Genomic DNA, 18817 nt, shown 5'->3' on the forward strand with positions numbered 1-18817 from the left:
AGAACCGTGTTTGCAGCAGTCAAAGAGTTGACAAAGACCTCTCTTGGCCTATGAACAGCAGATGACGAAATGCAGAAGACAATTAACAGATGACAACTTGCATGCGTGTGATGCAGATTTTCTAGATTTGTTGTTTTCTTAAATAATCAGCAAAGCTAAGACCCAGAAGTAAAAAGTACAGAACTCATTAAAAAGAAAGAAAAAAAAAAAAACCCCAGCACTGTCACACTTGAGCAAATAGTACTTCTGCACATGAAATGGGAAATCAAAATTTAATTTTCCAAAGAGTGAAAATTCAAAATCAATATTTAGCTTTTTGATTTTCTAAAATTTCATTTATCAAAATTCCATCATTTATTCTCCTCCACAGACTTGCACAAAATAAGTACAAAGGCATCTTTCCAAGCAGCTATCATGTGTGCAAATAGTCACGGCGTACATGGCCTTGGAGACCACATGTGTGTGTGTATGTGTGCATGTGCGTGTACAAGCACACATTTACACAGACATAGGAAGGGAATACTCAAACACACATACAAATCCATATTGTATAAGTAAGACACTATCTCACTCTACGATATTTTGATATAAGTATTTTCTATTATTTTTACGTGATAAAATTCACTTTTTGCTTTTGAGGAAAAAGAAAGAAAACACCACCAAAAAAGAAATGATAAATCATGAAAAAAAAACCTTTTGGTTGGATCTTTTTTTTTTTTAGTACAGATTAACCTCAGTTGGGCTAGGGATTTAGCTCAGTGGTTCGGTGGCCTGCCTTGCAAGCGCAAGGACCCGAGTTCAATCCCCGGTACCACAAAAAAAAAAAAAACAACAGATTAACCTCAGTACCTGGCACCCAACTGCACCTCAGGCACCTAAAAAGGTATTTAGTAAGTACTTTGTTAGATGAATGAATTAGAATTCACGTAATATATTTTCCCATTGTGTCAGACAGTAAATTCATGCCAAATGCAAATATTGAACATTTCAAACAATGTTTAATATTTGAAAATGTGGACATTTTAAAAAACACTTAAAATGTTTTACTGGATTAGCCTTCGCACATCTCTGAGCGCTCACCTCTTCCTTTGTCTTCTTAGATATGACCCGGAGCCAGTCCCCAATCATGCTCAGGACAGCGGCAAAGTAGGCCAGCCCCACGAGGATCCAAAACCACACGACAGGCTTGTAGAAGTCCAAATACTCAATATCTGATCCGCCTGTGGGACAAAAGCAAACAGAACAAAATAACTTCAAATTCCTAAAAGTAAATAATCTGGGTAATTAGGTAAGATTATCAACTGAATTTTGGCTTACATGATGTAGAAATTGAACAATCTTATCAATTGACCTATGCTTTTTCTTCATATAGAATTTTTCATTTTTGCTCATGGACTTCTTATCAATAATGTTCTGCTTTGTTTTGTCCTTTTCTGGAGCTAGAGATGGAACCCAGGGCCTTGTGCATGCAAAGCAAGTTGCCCCCCACTGAGCCCCACTCCTCCAGCCTCATCAATTTTTTAAAATCAAATTAAGTAAATGTTTCCTAGTGAGGCCTTTCATTGCTTCTCCAGGTCCTAATGACTTTTTCTTACTCCATGTTCATTACTCATTTATAATCTGTCTCCAGTAGTCCACCATTTAACTCTCTGATGTTTCCTGGTCCTCTTTCTACTTCTTTTGGGATAAGTGCAAGCACAGATTACATTCTGAGGGCGCATGTATAACTTGATACCTTTACATCAATGCTGCCCAGCTGATTCAATGCCAAACTGAAAAGAAGGCGGGCACCTCTAGTATTAGTTCTTAGTGTGAAGTTATTCATAGGTTGATTACAAATGCCAGAGATAATGCTGTGGGTCTAGTGAGAATAAAACAATTCACAGGTAATAGTGCCATTCCTTAATCTCTTACTCTTTTGCAAATTTTAATCCTTAGCTCACAGGAAAACATTGGCAGCGAAGCTCTTTTTCTTGACTTTCATCCTTGAGGTATTCCGTCCCCCCGCATAGTAACTACACCTGCAAGAACCTGCACACACTTCAACAGCCTTTCTTCACGGCACAGGAATGGGGGTCCTTATAGTATTCAAAGCCTTCTCTTCAGAAATTCACAATTTAGCCAATTAACCACAGTGGAGTAGGAGTGATAGCAAAAGAGAATAGGAAAACGCCGTGGGAAGACACGGAAGAAATCGTTTGCACTTTTGGAAGGGAGAAGTTGAGCCTTCGCTAATGAACACAGAAATGTGAACTAGTTGAACGTGTAAATGCAGGTATATTTAAAGGACTTTTTAGGCGATTAAGGGCCATGCGAAAGGGGGTCAGGTAGCAAACAGGTGTAAGATAGGAATCTAGAAAGGCGGGTTGTGCCAGATCAGAACACCTGATCCTAACTCACCCACTGTGAGCAGGGAATCCACATGCGCATGCAGTGGCAGAGAGGGAAGCACTGACCAGGGAGCCCCAAGAAAAACGTGCTCTGAACTAGCTGGGAAGCAACTGCAACCGGGGTACGGCAGGCCGGAAGGAGAGGCACTGCGAGGCAGAACCATCAGGAGGTGGTGGCCAATTAGTCTTTGTAATAAGGGAGCAGAAGAGCTCTCCGAGGGACAGGGACCCTCATGGACACAGTCACTGAACACGGCGGGGGGGCAGGGCCAGTTTCAGACACGGGTGGAGACAGCCGGCGGGATCCTTCCAAGCCTGTGAACACCCCGCGGGACCGAGTGAAGGATAAGGGTTTCCTGATCAACAGCTGAGAGACAGGGATTCTCAGACCGGGTCGTGCCTGGGTCCGCTCAGTTCCCAAACACCCAACCCACGCGTGCAGAAGAACAGCGAATAAACAGCGAGTATGCCTTAAACTCAAATGCAAAACATGGAGTGTGACATCACTCGAGACAAAGTAAACTTTGGGTTACCCAGAGTGAGGCTCTCAAATATTAAAGGGCAGAGGTTAAAAAGAAGAGGCAAGGCTTCTCTGTCAGGTAAGTCATGAACAGACCCAGGCGTCACTTTCTTTGGGGACAAATACTAATTTTAGGAATACACTATACAAAGGGAATAATATTACCTTCAAAGTATTGGTAGAAATTTTGCTGTGTATAAGATTTTATTTTAAAGGTAAGATATAGGGAGGACCATGGAAGCTAAATTGTATTCTGTAAGGGTTCAAATCCAGCCCATGGGGCAGTAGCTCTACAATGTGCTGAACTATAGAAACGTGGGCAGAAAACTGATACTGGCAAATTCCATTTCTCAAATGCTTTCATTTCAAAGTAACCAAAATAACATTTTCTTCAAAGAACTTTCTCTTTCAAATCCAGAAAATCTTCATCCAAAGAGCTGTGACTCACTTAACACATAAGTTCACCAAGATGTTGGTTTTAGGACAGGTAGTTCATGCTCAAGATCACTTTTATAAGTCTTTCTTATAAACAAGATGTTGCAGTTTGAAAAGAACAAATTAGCTTAATCACTAAAAGGCTTATATTTGGGTAAAATGTTCAACCCACAAGTTTCAGTGGAGTCTCAACTCTGGGGAAAATGTTTTTTCTTTCTTTATTTTCAGCCATAAAATAAAACACCAGCAATTTGATGATTTAAGAAAACCTAATATATAAAGGAGTATGGTCAAAGGACTGTCGAATCCTACTCGCTTTTCAAAATCTGCAAACTTATGAGTTAGCTTCCACATGAATGAATTTACTTGATCCAAAAATGTTATCTAAATTGGCAAACATTAGGATAACTTGCTAAAAATAATTGCTAGTTTTATTTTAAAATTAGAAATTTTAAAAAAATACTAATTCTTGACTGTTACAAGCCTTCATGTACCACACATTACGTCTCTTACTTACCAAGAATATAGAGTAATTTCTCTGTCCGGGATTGAGTTCCTATATTTCCCCACCACCATCTCCATTGCTCTCCTTTGGTCTCTCTTCTCATTTTCTGAGACACAGCCTACAGGCTGCTGTAACTTAATTTCCCCTCCTGGGTCCCCTACCAACTGGGTAATAGTCACGCCACTGATTTTTTTCTCTGTTGCCACAGCAAATAGGCACACAAGTTCTTTGTATTTTAAGAGCATTCTGGCTCATCTTTATAAGAGAATATACAGATGGTAATAAATACAGAAACGTTTACAAACATGTCCAAGTAGGTTAAATGAGTATCTCTCATGACATGTGACAGACTCTCAGAGGGCATTATCTCTCTCACTCTCTCCTCCTTGATGCTGACAACTGGAACTCAGCCAGTGAAGGTGAAACCCTGAAAACACAGCTCAGAAAAGATTTAAACTGGCCTTATCTGCGGGAACCAATTCCACGTATTGGCTGTACCCACAAAGCATCTCCTACACCCAGCCTTAAGAAAGTCTTCTCCTAGGCTGGGCATGGTGGCACATGCCTGTAATCCCAGCACTCAGAGGCTGAGGCAGGAGGATCGCTGTGAATTCAAGACCAGCCTGGACTACATAGTGAGTTCCAGGTCAGTTTCAACTACATAGTGAGACTCTGTCTCAAAAAAAAAAAAAAAAGACTTCTCCTACCTGACATCCGGAATCCTTGGTTGGGGGGCAAGGAGCCCATGAGGCCTGGCAGACATCTCCTGGGGAGGTTGTTTTCCATTCTGGCCCTGCCTGCCCTGTGTCACACAATCAATATGCTCATTTCAGCTGATTTATAGAATACTCAAACCCTGGGAGACTCGCTGATTACCGGCATAAACGAACCATCCCATCCTAGAGCCCTATAGGGGTTGAGAGGTGAATTCCCAATACAAATTCTAGTAACTTGGAGCAGGATATCAATGAGACCATTTGTCACAGATTAAGCCCTATCCCTAGGTGCCCTGGCCAGTAATAAAGCTGCCGATTTGACCACATCGTGCCCTGGCTGTGCGGAACTCAGGAGTGACAGAGAGATCTGCCTGGTTCTCCAAATCCTAATAGTAAGTATCCCCACTTCACAATAAAGATGTCATCATCTCAGTAGGAAAGCAACATGGCAGCCTGGGAGGAGCTTGGGGCAGCAGAGCCAGGCCAGGCTCCAAAACACAGAGCCAGGTCAGGCTTCTGTCCTCACTGGACCCAGGGGTCCATATACCTGGCAATCCCAGCGGCTGCCCTACTTATGCTCCATCCACTGTATTCATCCACAGTTGTTGCTGTAACAAAATACTACAGGCTGTGCGATCTGTGTCTCACGGTTCTGGAGGGTGGGAAGTCCAACGTCAGGAGCCATCTGCTGAGGGCCATGGCATAGGTGGAAGCAAGAACCAGAAAGATGGGTCCTAATGGCCCCTTTAACCTCACAGGGAGGGTGCAGCCCTCATGGCCTAACAACCTCTGGAAGGTCCCGGCTGGTCCCACCATTAAAACAGCTACTGAATTTCAGTGTCGGCTGTGGTGAGATAAATGTTCAAACCACAGCGCCCAGCAACCCATTCTGTCCATACCACACAGCAGATCCTCAGCCAAGGCCAGACACACTTAATCAGTCAAGACCCTCTCTTCCCACAGTGCCTTCTGAGGGCACTTGCAAGAGACTTCAAGGACGCCCACAAGGTCACACCTCTTAAACGTCCCCAATTACACACGGTCCTAGGGACAAATTTTCCCATGTGGATCTTGGGGACAGTAATCCAAACCATAACAGTGTGGGTTGTTTCCTTCTACTTTATCTGGATTTTAGTTTAGATGTTAAATACTGATTCAATTTTATTGGCTTCACTTTCATTAATTAAAGCTATCCTGCTCTGCAGTGGCAGAACACTGTTTCTTTTTTGTTATATTGTGCTAAGGCAATGTAACTAATAAGGCATTCTCCACTGCTGCAGGAACTGAATTTTTCAATGGTACTCTCCAAGATATGATCAGAAACATGGTAAATGTTTAATTTTTTAATTGATGATAGTAGGAGACACATTGAACACACGTATCCCCCCGTTCTTGCCACTTTCTGAAGCGGTTCTAGAAGTGTTCTTTTATGAGGGTCCTTGGTTGCACCATCATGGATCTTCAAGGTCCCGAGTCTATTCAAAACATTTACCTTCCATGGTCACTTGGACTTGGGAAGAGAGATCTGCCTGGTTCTTGAAATCCTAATAGTAAGTATCCCCACTTTACAATGATCCCCACTTTACGATAAAGATGCCGTCATCTCAGTAGGGAAGCAACATGGCAGCCTGGGAGGAAAAGAATCAGAAGTTCACACAGTGCCGGATCCGTGAGTACGGTGGACGAGGACTCGCCATGATGTTCTTACATGCCTACACTGCCACTGGCTGGCCTTCGTCAGCAGCATTCACTGTAATTTACATGACACCTCGTAAAGACCCTCATGACGGAGGACTCCAGAACTGCTTCAGAACGATGGAGGATGAGGAAAGTTCCTGAAGTGGGGGTGCATTTTGAGGGGGGCTGATGGCAGTATGTCTTTTAGGTAACCATTTTTAAAATTTAAAAATTCACCACTTATTTTCATCACACCTCATAAATCTGATGTTCTTTTCTACAAATGGAGTACGTCTTCAGTATTAAACAATATGTGACTTACCAAATCAAATTTTTGTATACCACTGAGTCAGAAAAACATAAGGCCAAAAAGATCATCAAATCTCTTTTCGATGTGAACCTGTACAGTACTTGGGGATTTTAAATTTCAGAATGCAAGCAGCTGCCAATTTTTCAGTAGGCCTTGATATGAAATCATTAGAAAAATACCAATCTCCTGTAAAGACAGATCAGTGATGCATTGCATCAACCACTTGTCCTTTGTAAAGATGGACATCTACAGGGCACGGGGTTTCTACAATTGTTATCCCTATATCTTACCTTGAGATCACAATAGAGTAATTCAGTCATTTTCACCACACTTACTACAATTTATGGGCTGTTTCACAAAACCACAACTATCAATCACTGGATGTTTTCCTTCTTTTTTTTTCCCCCTACTGTTTCTACAATGCTTCTACAGATCAATCCTGAATTTTATAAATTAAGTGATTTGTTGGTTGCCCATACTCTCTAAGACTTCTGAACTGTTTGGGTCCAATTTCACTCACTAATTTTACAGATGGCTCTCAATTCTTTTGTCTTTGGCTGAAACCAGGGGTGATCAGATGCCTCAGAATTTTCCTGTGTTATAAAACAGGAAGGGAAGCAAGAGGACCCCTATTTAGTTGATGCTCTTGGATTTCCTACATCCACATGTCCATAAGCACAGCTATACACGCTGAGCATACTGTGTGATACACAGCATGTGTCCTCTAAACATCTGAGTCAGTGAATAAATATAGTGCGTCTCCCTTCCTTTCTGACCACAGTGAGTTTTCTGAGCCATCCTTGTGGTGTGGGTGATCGTTCCTCCATAGATTCCACACCTCATCAAGTCTTTTCCTTAACATTTGTTGAATTCTTGCCAATATTTAACTTGATGATCAGCTTAATAATGCCACTTTTAGTAAGTGGCATTTAATGTAGTTGCAAAACTCTAAAGGCACATCAGGAACACTTTCCTAGAAGATCTACTAAGAAAACTGCTTTGATTTTTTAAAAATTGCCATGGTTTTGAAACAGATTCACACATTCTGTGAAAAAAATTCCCTTCAATTAAGCAAGCTCTCATTGAATGAGATACGTTTTTGGTTATATAGGAAAAAACTAGTTTGGTTACCAAAAAGCTGTGTATTTCCAATAATGACTTTTAAAACACAGTTCCAAAGAAACTTACTTCTTAAGAGAAGACATAAATTTTGGTTTTCCAAATAAAAAGGTAATAACAAATGATGACAGAATTATTAAAAGTCACAAAACATTTGTAAAGGCCAATGTGTCAGAAGAAGAAAAATATCTAGCTGGACAATCCTAAATCACATTTTTTATAAAGTGGAAACTCAAAGCACTAAACATGAAGTCTGATTAACCCCACAAACCTTCTGTCACTGCATCTGTGACAAAGAAAATTCCACTATTTAACCTAACATGTGAAGTCCCATTGATCAATATTACAAGACTATTTGAATGACTGAGTAAATGTACGCATTGGTGGAACGTATGTTTTCACAATACTGGCCACGGGGATCTCTTAGAATATATAAATTTTTGGCTAAGATGTTTGGGTTCTGTTAGAAAGCCAAGTGATGTGAGGAGGACACGGCTTTGAGAAATTATAAATTTCCACCCAGCCTAACAGGATAAACTAAAGAAGCCACCAGCTTCAGAAAGCAGCTGTGAATTATGTTACATTAGGCAATAATTTGACTTTTCTCCAACTTTGAAGAATTATAAATCTTTTGTTATTGTTTTGCTAGTCATGGACCAAGAAAACAAGTTGTAAAAGCAATGGTGCATAAGTAAAAGATAATCTTCCACATAATTAATATTGCTTCTTAGATTTTAGTGAAGAAACTCTGATTTAGGTCTGTCTCTAAGGACTTAACAACACATCATCCCGGATTTCTGATCAACTGAATAATATAAAGGAAAGAGTTCGGAAACAACATAGAATTCCGTGGTAATCCTCAATATAGTGTTGCCAATCATTTTAAATAACACCCTCAAATTTTATTATAAATTCATAGGTGCTTTTAAAATCAAACAAGTGACACTGAAGCAGTCCCTCTCTCCCCGGTTTCAGGAAGAGTCACTCCAGCCACGAGGCTCTGCTTATTCCTAAGTCAAATCAAACCCTGTGGCCTCCCAGGTCCTTTTTAGCCCGAGCCAAAGGAGAGGACAAAAGGGCCTCTAGGGAAAATCAGGCACCAAGGACAGAGGGGACCAACCAGCCCCTAATACACATCCCTTCCTGGAACAGAACTATAAAATTAGAAACTGCTAGGTGAGCACTTGCAGATAAAAGCCAGATTCCTGTACTTGATCCTGTGTCCCAGCGGCACTGGAAAAGTACAAACATAAACATGTATTAATTGATGAGTTAGAAATACACTATGTGCAGGACAGTCTGTCACGAGCATGTTTCACATGGAGTCGAAGAATCACCATATTCTCTTTCCATGTAGGAGTCTCCCTGCGTGGGGGGAAGTGAGCTCCAGTCTACACCACATCATCGCCTGCGGTTACTGAGATGCTCCTGATAACTAACCCTACACGAAGAAATGTGGATAAAGTATAATGTGTCTCTAAAACACTTATAAAGCACTTTGATAATAACACAGTTTTTTAAAAATGTGTTCTTTAAATTATCTTCAGGGAAACTGAAACCTGTGAGATCAAACCCTAATCCTCTTTAGAGCAGAGTTCAAGGCTTTGGGAAGGGCAGCTGGGAGTGGGTACAGGAGGGCAGGGCAGGGCTGTGACTTCTTCTGAGATTTACAGCCCAAAAGAAAAAAAACACAGGGGTTCAGTTACTTCCTTTGCGGTTGGTTAGCAAAAATCACCAAAATTAAATGAGAACGCCACCTATTGTGATATCTAATATTGAGAGGAAAGTTTCTAAAAAAGAAAAGAAAAACCACTATTTCCCAGAATGGGAACTTCCCCTTGGTCAGCAGCTAATTTTATAGTCAGAAGGGTCTGCAGCTTCACAAAGACCAGTGCGACAGCCTCATTGGCCCTTCCCAGAATCTGTCACTTTACTCCTGTTCACATTCCACATCGATTATTAGCAAGGTTTATCACTACCATTTTCAATTATAATCCACTGAATAATAAAAGTAAAATAAAAGCGATGATTTAATGAGGGGTATAATGTCATAAAATCAGCAGTGAAGATATCAGATTATCCTTCATGGCATCAGACACCTACTCTTCCATGACCCCGTGAGTAAGTCAGCATCCAGAGTCCCCATGGAGACGCACAAGGTTATTCCAGCTGAACTCCTCCTCCCCTCGGGCAGTGGGAGTGGCCACCAAAGACCCACACACTCTCCCAATTCCAGAGTGTTGACTTCTTTCTTGTTGTTGTTGTTGTTGTTGTTGGTTTTTTGAGACAGGGTCTCACTATGTAGTTGAGACTGCCCTGGAACTCACTATGTAGCCCAGGCTGGTCTCAAACTCACAGAGATCCTCCTGCCTCAGCCTCCCAAGTGCTGAGATTACAGGTGTGTGCCACCATGCCCGGCTTGAGTATTGACCACTTAAAGTCAACTTTCAAAACATTTTTTTCATCTAAAACAAACCATAGAATAAAAATATTTGGGTTTTTTTCTTCCTTAGTTTCTACAGTGGTCACAAATACAATATTATTTTAGGATTCCACCCACACTTTTTATTTATAATTCTTGTGTTTATACAGAGTCCCAGAGAGTGAGGGCCACCTACCGGACTGACATAGCCCGGCTGCCTGTTTCAAATGGCTTCTGCCAATGAGGCTGTCAGCCTGAAAATGTGACTCATCCCGAATACCTACAGATGTCACAGGGCCTGGGTAATTATATTTACAGAGCTGAACACAATCTAATATTAATGAACCACAAGTAGATTTTGTATTCTCATCACTGTGTCTGACTCCCTCTGAATTAGCACACTCTCTACATTCTTACACCAATTTCGCATCTTCATAAAGAGGTAGGAAAAATGGGTATTTTAGGATGGAAACTTGTCTTCTTACATGGAGTTAAGGGTCTGGACTCTTCTGTTTTGCTAGCTCTACAAGGAAAGGTTCTCAGCAAAACTCCCCGTCCTACCAGCACTCTGACATGTGCCTCCTATTCCTGATCAAAAGCCAGCTTGGCTTACGAAAATGTCTCCTGCGCATTCCCCAAGAAGACGGTTTGGCGGGATAAACCCTCAGTCACAGATCCATGGGACAGGGGTGGCCTGGCCTCTCTGAGTCCATAGCGCTACAGAATGTGCTTTCTCTTCGGAAGATATTTAAGTCAGATATTTAGGTGAGGAAGAAGGGTGCACAGCAAGAAAGTCAAAAGCTCTCTTAAAACTAAATGAGGCAGTGGGTTTATTCTGGAATGCTAAATAATGTATTTCTACTATAACGCTGATCATATTTTTCCAATACTTTGAACTAGATTTAAAAAAAAAAAAGAACAGTTTAAATTTGGGGAAGCTTGTCAAAATGACACATGAAGGGCCATCAACACACTTACTGTCACTACCACTAGTGTAATTTATTTAAAATTGGAATTGTAACAGGAATACTGGATAATTTAACTAGGAAAGGAAGAGCTACACACATGAAAGGAAGATCTAAGAGACAGACCAATAAAGTCAGTGACACTTAAAATGATATACATGTATATAAGACAAATCAAAAACTGTCAGTAGAAATGTGGACAGTAAAGGAAAAATTACTGCCCTAACCTTGGCGGAATGGCAGAGGCCTATAATCTCAGCATTGTGGGAGGATGAGGCAGTAGGACCTCAAGTCAAGCCCAACCATGCTACTTACCAACTTATTGAGACCGTATCACAAAAGGAAAAACAGAAAAATACAAATAGAGTGCTGGGCATATTGCTTTGTGCAAAGGTCCTGAGATCAGTCCCCAGTGCCAAAAAAAAAAAAATTGATGAATTGAAAATTATGTATATTATGTGGAGAAAAGAAGGTTTCAAGTAGCCAAGAATATCTTCTAAAGTTTGCGACTGCTTTTAAGATCGAGGCCAGAAAGGGTCAGAGTAAAACGGGTAAAGATAAGTTGAACTTGAGTCCTTGTTCCACTGGGGAACAAAATATAAGTATTTGGTTTCTGAACAATCAGCAGTTTACCTTTCTTCATGGAATAGAAACAGTTCGGCTCCACCCTTCTCCGCATCTCCACCATGCACAATCACTGTCCGCCACTGCCACTGTTCTGAGCCCAGCTGCATCCCCCCGAAGCTGTGAAGTCCCAACCATGGACCTGCGGCTGGGGCCGGATGTGGAAATGAGGCGCTCACAGGCACCCGTAAGCAGAGGGGCTCTGGACATCGAGACAGATCCCAGGAGGACGCCAGGCACCCCTGAGGCCAGAGATGGGAGGATGCACCCAAGGTGGCTAAGGGGTGAGCCTCCGGAACACAAGGAAGAATCCTACCAGAGTCTGGGGGACCCAGCCCACCAGACAGCTCTGTCTCAGCTCTGGGGACACGGGGATTCCTTCCGTCTACAGCCGCCCAGTTGTGGTTCCGGTATGGCGGCCCTTGGAAACTCACAGAAATCTGAGCAGGGGACGGGTTCGGGCAAGCGGAGGCCGTGCCAGGGTGCTCTCACCTGCTACGTAGTCGCCAAACCCAATGGTCGTCAGGGTGATGACCACAAAGTAAATGGCGTCCAGGGCGCTCCAGCCTTCTATGTGCTTGAATATGATGGCAGGCAGGGCCACGAAGAGGACACAGCCGAACAGGATGAAGATGATGGTGGAGATGATGCGGATCTTGGTCTGACTCACATTCCACTTCTGGAGAGAGGCAGAGGTGGGAGCCCGTTACTGGTACGCCTGTGGGGCCACCCAACTCCGCTAGCAGAACGTGAGAGGTCATTTTCTTCCAGCCTTACTCAACTATGAAAACTGGATATAACACAAATGACTGAAAACCACTGATAGGAATAACGATGGTGCTTCACCATTACACGGCTTTGCAACAGGTAAAATAGTTTTTGGAAGTACACTACATTTTCTCTGGGAATGTGACTTCAGATACGCGTCATTATGTGTGTGCCTGAACCACTATGCAAGTATTCCACCCTACAGGCATACAGTTGTTATGTACCTAATACAACCTAGAAATACTTCAGGTTAGGGAGAACTGAAACAGGAATTACATATTTACAATCAAGAGTTGGCAAACACTAATTATGAAATGAATTAAATTACAGCATTAACTCCATTTATTAGCATATAATATTAATGAAGTCTGCAATTGTCACTCTCGCATCAATTGTGAGTGGCGAACTGTTCCACTAAGGAAGGAAAAGTGTTCTTTTACAACAGAAGCTTGTCTTTTTGTTTTTCTGTTTGAGACAGGCTCTCACCAAGTCACCAAGTCACCTTGGGCTGGGCTTCATCCTGCAACCCTCCTGCCTCAGCCTTCCAGAGTGCTGAGATTACTGGCATGTGCCACTGAGCATGGCTGAAGCTTGTGTTCTTACATGGAGTTATAAATGTCTGAAATTGCTCTTCTGCAGAGCTACAGGATCTGTAGGCAAAGATAAGCCTTCAATGATCCCAGCCATAGCCCCTGCCAGACCTGCAACATTTTCACTTCTTCTAACAGGCAATCACACAGCAGGTGGGATCAAATGAAGCAGGCCTACTCGCTCTGTGCTCTCTACTCGCAACCAGTTAACCACGTACTTTAAATCTGTGGCAGGACCTGCCTTGTGTACTGCAAAAAGTACAGGTCACATCCTGCTCCACAGGAGAATCACTAACTCTTACGGCTCGGGAGGTATTGGAGACAAAGATCTGAAACCACAGGAAGGAAGGAGGTCTTGGGAGTCTTTAGTCTGTCCCCTCGCGGTATATGTGAGAGCTGAAGGAGCTCACGACCAGCAAGTGCTTTGAATAGCACTGGGTATCAAACAGCGAAGCGAGTTCACTGTCATGGTACCACCACGAGGGTATTCTTCTCATGCAGCAGCATGCAGGCCACATGAGAAATGTTCATCAGCACCATGTAAGCAGCTAAGACTGTGTTGCACAAATGAGCAATCAGCAAGAGCAAGCCCGAGCCACTGATCTGCCCTCTCCACTGCTACAAATACAGGATACTTTAATATCTATATAAGGAAAGTATTGTACCTCCAAAAAGGAACAAAAGTCCTAGTTTGAACTATGTCTCATTCTACTCTAACAGTAAAAGCATTTGAGAGCGAATTTTGATGTTAAATAAGAAACACAGCTAATGCTAAAACTGGAACAGTGGTGAAAATTGAGAAACAATACTCAGTAGTTTAAATTCAGCAGTGGAGTTAAATGTAAATATTTTATAAATGTGAAGATAAAATACTGAATGATAAAATTTATTTGCAATAGTGGTATAATAATAACAAATGATTTATAATCCCACACTGTGATGCAGTTCCTTTTTCTACAATTTTCTTATAATTGTAGGCATGTTGCTTTCTTTAAAACTACAATAAAACATTTTTCTTTTATTAACTTCTTCCTACTGAGTATAATACTTGCTTTGCTTGTGCTGAATTACAGTCCTCAGAAGAGGCTATCAATGGCATTTTTGAGCTCAGTTACATGGTCACCATTTTCACAGCTGCTGTTTATTATGACATCCTCCCCATAGGGGCAATGTAAGTCTACAATGCCACAACCAATGGACAAGGGTGTCAGAGGAATTTTTTAAAGAGCAAAATATTGTCAGTCATTTTCTGTTTATGTTCAGGTATAATTAAGGCTGCTGCCAATCCCAGAGTGAGGTCCACGGTGCTGTCATGCCCATTATGCAAGCAAGATTGATGTTGGAGGAAAAATAACTAGTTTAAGAGACTACAGGTAGATGACAGCTATGAAACTTGAACCTGAGACTGTTGATTTCCTTTTTTCTGTATATACTTTTGAGTTTTGCTTAAAGCAAGCAATGATTTGCTCACTTAGATAAGCATATAGTAATCAAAATGCCATGACTTCTATAGTAATAGAGATGCATATAAACTGTTGTGGAAATCCCAATAACTGAATTTCTTAGCTCTACCAGAGGTATAATATTCTAAAATTAAAGAAGAAATATATGTAGTTAAAAGTCTATGGTACTCACAATAAAGGTGTCCTCCACTTTGGCAATTCCTTTTCCAAAGATAGTCCCTAACTGATCTCCAACTCCAGCCAATAGAAAACCAAAGAGAGGAATTCCCAGTAAGGCATAGATGATACAGAATATTTTTCCACCTTCGGTACGTGGTGAGATGTTTCCAAATCCTACAAAAAGAAAAAATAATTCAGTCCTTTGTAAACGAGTAATCTAAATATCTGATTTCCAGGTGGATCAAGAAATTCCCATGTATTGCATCAATTACTGATTGCAACGACTTAAGAATCCCTTTATATTACATAATCTTTTGATATACTTAATATAAACACTCTTGCAAGCAAACGTTTCAATAATATACAACGTATAGCTACTGTTCCAATTAAACTGTGACAAAACAGTGACAGTGACATCTGAGGTGCTAACCTATGCAATAAAGTTAGTATTTTCATTCATTTAGCTTCTGTCTCTCCAGCACTGATAATCTCACTGCTTAGCCCAGCTTCTGTCAACATTTAGATCACACTGAGAATGGACTGCCTTCATTGAAGGGCATTCAAACATACTTAACTTGTGTAAATATTAAAGCCGTGTAGCAAATTTTAACTTTTTCTTCAAGTAGACTCCAAAAAGCAGTTAGTTCAAACCTAAACTTTTTTTTTTTTAAGTTCTGAAGCTTCAGAAGCCTTTCCTGCTTTGTGCAAGGGTATCTGCTTATCAGCATCTCTGCAATGGAACTCTGTTTACTTCATAGTCACAGGACCATCCTTGCACATGAGAGTAAAGATTGCTCCCCTTCTAGAAACCCACAGAACGCCTCTTTGGTAGATAATTCTCTCACTGTCCTTCAGTTTAAATTAATCAGAAACTTTAGTCTAATTTTATTTACTCAAATGTATGAGATTGGCCTTTGGTTGTTTTTTTCCTAACTTTCTGGCCTGTAGGATTTTAGCCTGTTGGAATCTAGTGAGATTTTCTTCATGGATTTATTGTGGCTACATTCTGTAATTGCTTGATCATTATTTGAAAAGAATATGGATGCTTTATTTGTTAAAATTTAGAAAAAGCATATTTATATTTGGCCATCTTTAACCCACACAAGGTAACATTCTACCTTTTCTTTCTTCCTACTCAGTCAGTTCAGTTTACTGTTGGTCAATCCATCCTTTGAAGGATTACTTTAAATGTCCCTAATTTTCAAGAACTTTGAGGTTTTCTATGATCCAATTCTATGCCATGATAACAGCAATTGCACACCTGTCTTTGTTTTTCAGTGCTACATCTTGCACTTCCCCTAAGGAGGTGAATTTTTTAAGCAACTCAATATTCCTGGCCAGATTCTCATACTTATAAAAGCATAATGCATTGCTGGCTTGGTTAGCATTTACAGGTAAAAGGCACTTTCCAGCCTCGGGGTAATTACAGCTAAGCTGCTGGTCATGGCAGATTCTGTCCCAAGGCACTGGAGCAGCTGTGTTGGTCTTTAGGAGTCTTGGGTAAGAGTGCTTTTCATATACCTCCACGCAGAGAACGAGGTTCTCCCTGTTCTCAGTGGCAGCCACCAGTTCCCAGAAGCCTGACACTTCTCTGGGCCAACACCTGCTCTGAGGATGTCAGTACACAAATCTCTGGGCTGAGCTTCATTTCCCAGGTTCATTCTGGAAGCAAAGACTGGAGACCATGGAAGTTACAATTAGCGTTTCTACAGAACTTTATTTTACAGGCTGACTACCCATGGCCCACTTTTGCTTCTAATTTTGGTGACTTTATGAGGTTCCCTTAGAAAAGTGTTCTTTTTTGGAATCCTCTGAATGTGGGCTCTTTGATTCTAAAAGATTTCAGTGTATTTTCAATCTGCAAACTTCATATCCTACAAATCCTTTCCCATTAATGGTGCCTTTAAAATCTTTCCTGCCTTCAAACAATGGAATTTTTCTTTTTTACTTTTTCTATGCTTTCTGTCACCGCAGTGCAACATTTTGCTGAAGTAAGGTGATTGCATGTATTATGGCTTCTATCCAAATGTCGCCCTCAGAGCCCCATGAAGTCACAGGTGGGGCTTTGGGGAGGTGGCTGGATCTAGGGTATGTGATGCCGAGATTAAGGGTGCCCCACCCTGAGAATAGGTAGCACCAATCAACAAGTTTGTAAACTAGATAGAATATAAACAGAGAGAAAGAAGACAGGACTGCTGCTGCCACTGCTACTGCTGCTACTGCTACTGCTTGCTGCTTTGCTGCCATGGACTGTTTATCCCCTGAGAGGCCCTTCTGCTATGGCACCCTGCCTTGGAGCCAGCCAACTATGAACTGAAACCTCTACAACTGTGAGCTGATATATTCCTTTCCTCCTTTAACTTGGGGTGTCAGGTATTTTGTCTCAGCAAAGAGAACAGAAACTAAGACGACATGTTTACATCACACAAAGAATTAAATCTATGATTTACCAGATGTTCAATAATGATTATCTCATTAAGAATCCACACATTTACTAGAAGATATGCAAACCATGGCTCTTAAAAGCATTTTACTTTAAATTTTAAAATAAACCAATCAAGAGAAATATCAGTCAGGGTAAAACCATAGTAAGAAGTGCCAAAATACTATTTCTTTTTCCATCACTCAGTTATGTGACCTTGGGAAAATTATTTTCCCATCTGTTAAAAGGGCATGTTGTTATTAAGCACTTCCTTGAGTTGTAACTTAGTGAGGTACTACATGAAAAGGGCTTAGGAAAGTCTATTGTACTGTCTGTGTTCAATATATGCCAGGTACCATAAGATTATAATAATCATTATTAGTAATATCACTAGAAGTAATGATTAAGTCAAGGTATTTGGCCCTATTAATATACAAACTACTTGATAGGCAGGCTAATGGCTTATAGTTACACAATATTCTCTCCCACACTCTGTCTACTTGGGGGGTACCATTCTCAACAAAGGACATTGGCCAAATAGCATTGAAAGCATAAGGCAACACTTCGCATACAATCGTCAGGATTGGGAGTGTTTATTCTGAAGAAAAGATCACAGAACGCAAAAGAAGGTAGACCAGTTGATTCCAACTATTTGAATGATTAAAATGTGAAAAGGAATCAAACCCACCCAATTCCTCACAGCAAAAGCCAAAAATAAAGAAAGAGCCACACAATGAGTTCCTGCTCAGGTAACTACAGCCACAACAGAGCAAGGGTCTAAAAAAGGTAGACAGAAGCCAGATAACCACTTCCCGCATTTAACACTTCGAAATGATGTACATGGACATGTCACAGTAAGGACAAGATTCTCTAATAGCTGCTTGGACTGTGAATCACAAGTATTCATTCATGCATTCAAACATTCCAAAATATGGGTTAAGCATCTATCTGCCAGTCACCATCCTAAAAACAAACGATGCAAGTGTGAAATGGACGGATCTCCTATCAGGAGCGACAAAGGGAAGGGGCTGATACACACACACACACACACACACACGTTAAGTGTGTACAACAAAAAAGCAGCTCACATCTGTAAGCAGTTCTGCTCCACACTCCCTGACACTGCCATCATGGTACCCTGACCAGAGGCCCCACATCATTGGCCAGCCCACCTTGGAATGCAGCCTCCAAAACAGCGAGCCTGAACAAATCATTTTTCTAAACCAGTTAGGTGAGGCCTTTCACTACAGTAGAGCCCAATAAAGAGCATACAGAGGTGGGAGAGTTGATTTTGGCATGCCAGTGGGATAACCAAACAACCCACTGCATGTCCCATATATGAGTCTAAACCCAAGAGACAACTGGGCTGAAGCTATAGTATAGCGGGGAGATGAAACACTCAGCAAGAGCACAGAGGAGGAGAAAAAGCCAGGTCTGGAACCTGCCCATAATCCCAGCATCCGGGAGGCTACAGCAAGAGGCTTGCAAGTTTGAGACACTCCTGGACAACTCAGCAATTTAAGAAGACTCTGTCTCAGAATGAAAAATAAAACAAGAGCTAGGATGTAGAGTCTTTACAAGGTATGATCAAAACGTTGATGAATGTGGCTGCCAAGTACCATCCAACAGAAAGGCAGGCTCGTAAAGACATTTCAGGGTGTTCCCATCCACCTTGGTCGCCAGATCTGGCACCAGTGACTTCGTGCCCTTCCCCAAAGGCAAAGTGACCGTG

At 41.4% G+C, this 18817-nt stretch overlaps 1 protein-coding gene across 3 annotated transcripts in view; it reads right to left on the reverse strand.

Moving 5' to 3' along the window:
• The window catches only part of Kcnk2 (potassium two pore domain channel subfamily K member 2), a 173750-nt gene that overhangs the window by 33356 nt on the left and 121577 nt on the right, over positions 1-18817 (reverse strand). For all 3 annotated transcript variants that reach the window (XM_033762040.1, XM_019210455.1, XM_033762041.1), the window contains 3 exons: positions 14677-14837; positions 12176-12362; positions 1081-1220 (listed from right to left, as the gene is read on the reverse strand). In XM_033762040.1, the coding sequence (XP_033617931.1) occupies positions 1081-1220; positions 12176-12362; positions 14677-14837 (488 nt within the window). The remainder of the gene's footprint in view (positions 1-1080; positions 1221-12175; positions 12363-14676; positions 14838-18817) is intronic.

The sequence above is a fragment of the Fukomys damarensis genome, unplaced genomic scaffold (assembly GCF_012274545.1).
Source record: "Fukomys damarensis isolate Sample0158 unplaced genomic scaffold, DMR_v1.0_HiC HiC_scaffold_11, whole genome shotgun sequence".
Classification (NCBI taxonomy): domain Eukaryota; kingdom Metazoa; phylum Chordata; class Mammalia; order Rodentia; family Bathyergidae; genus Fukomys; species Fukomys damarensis.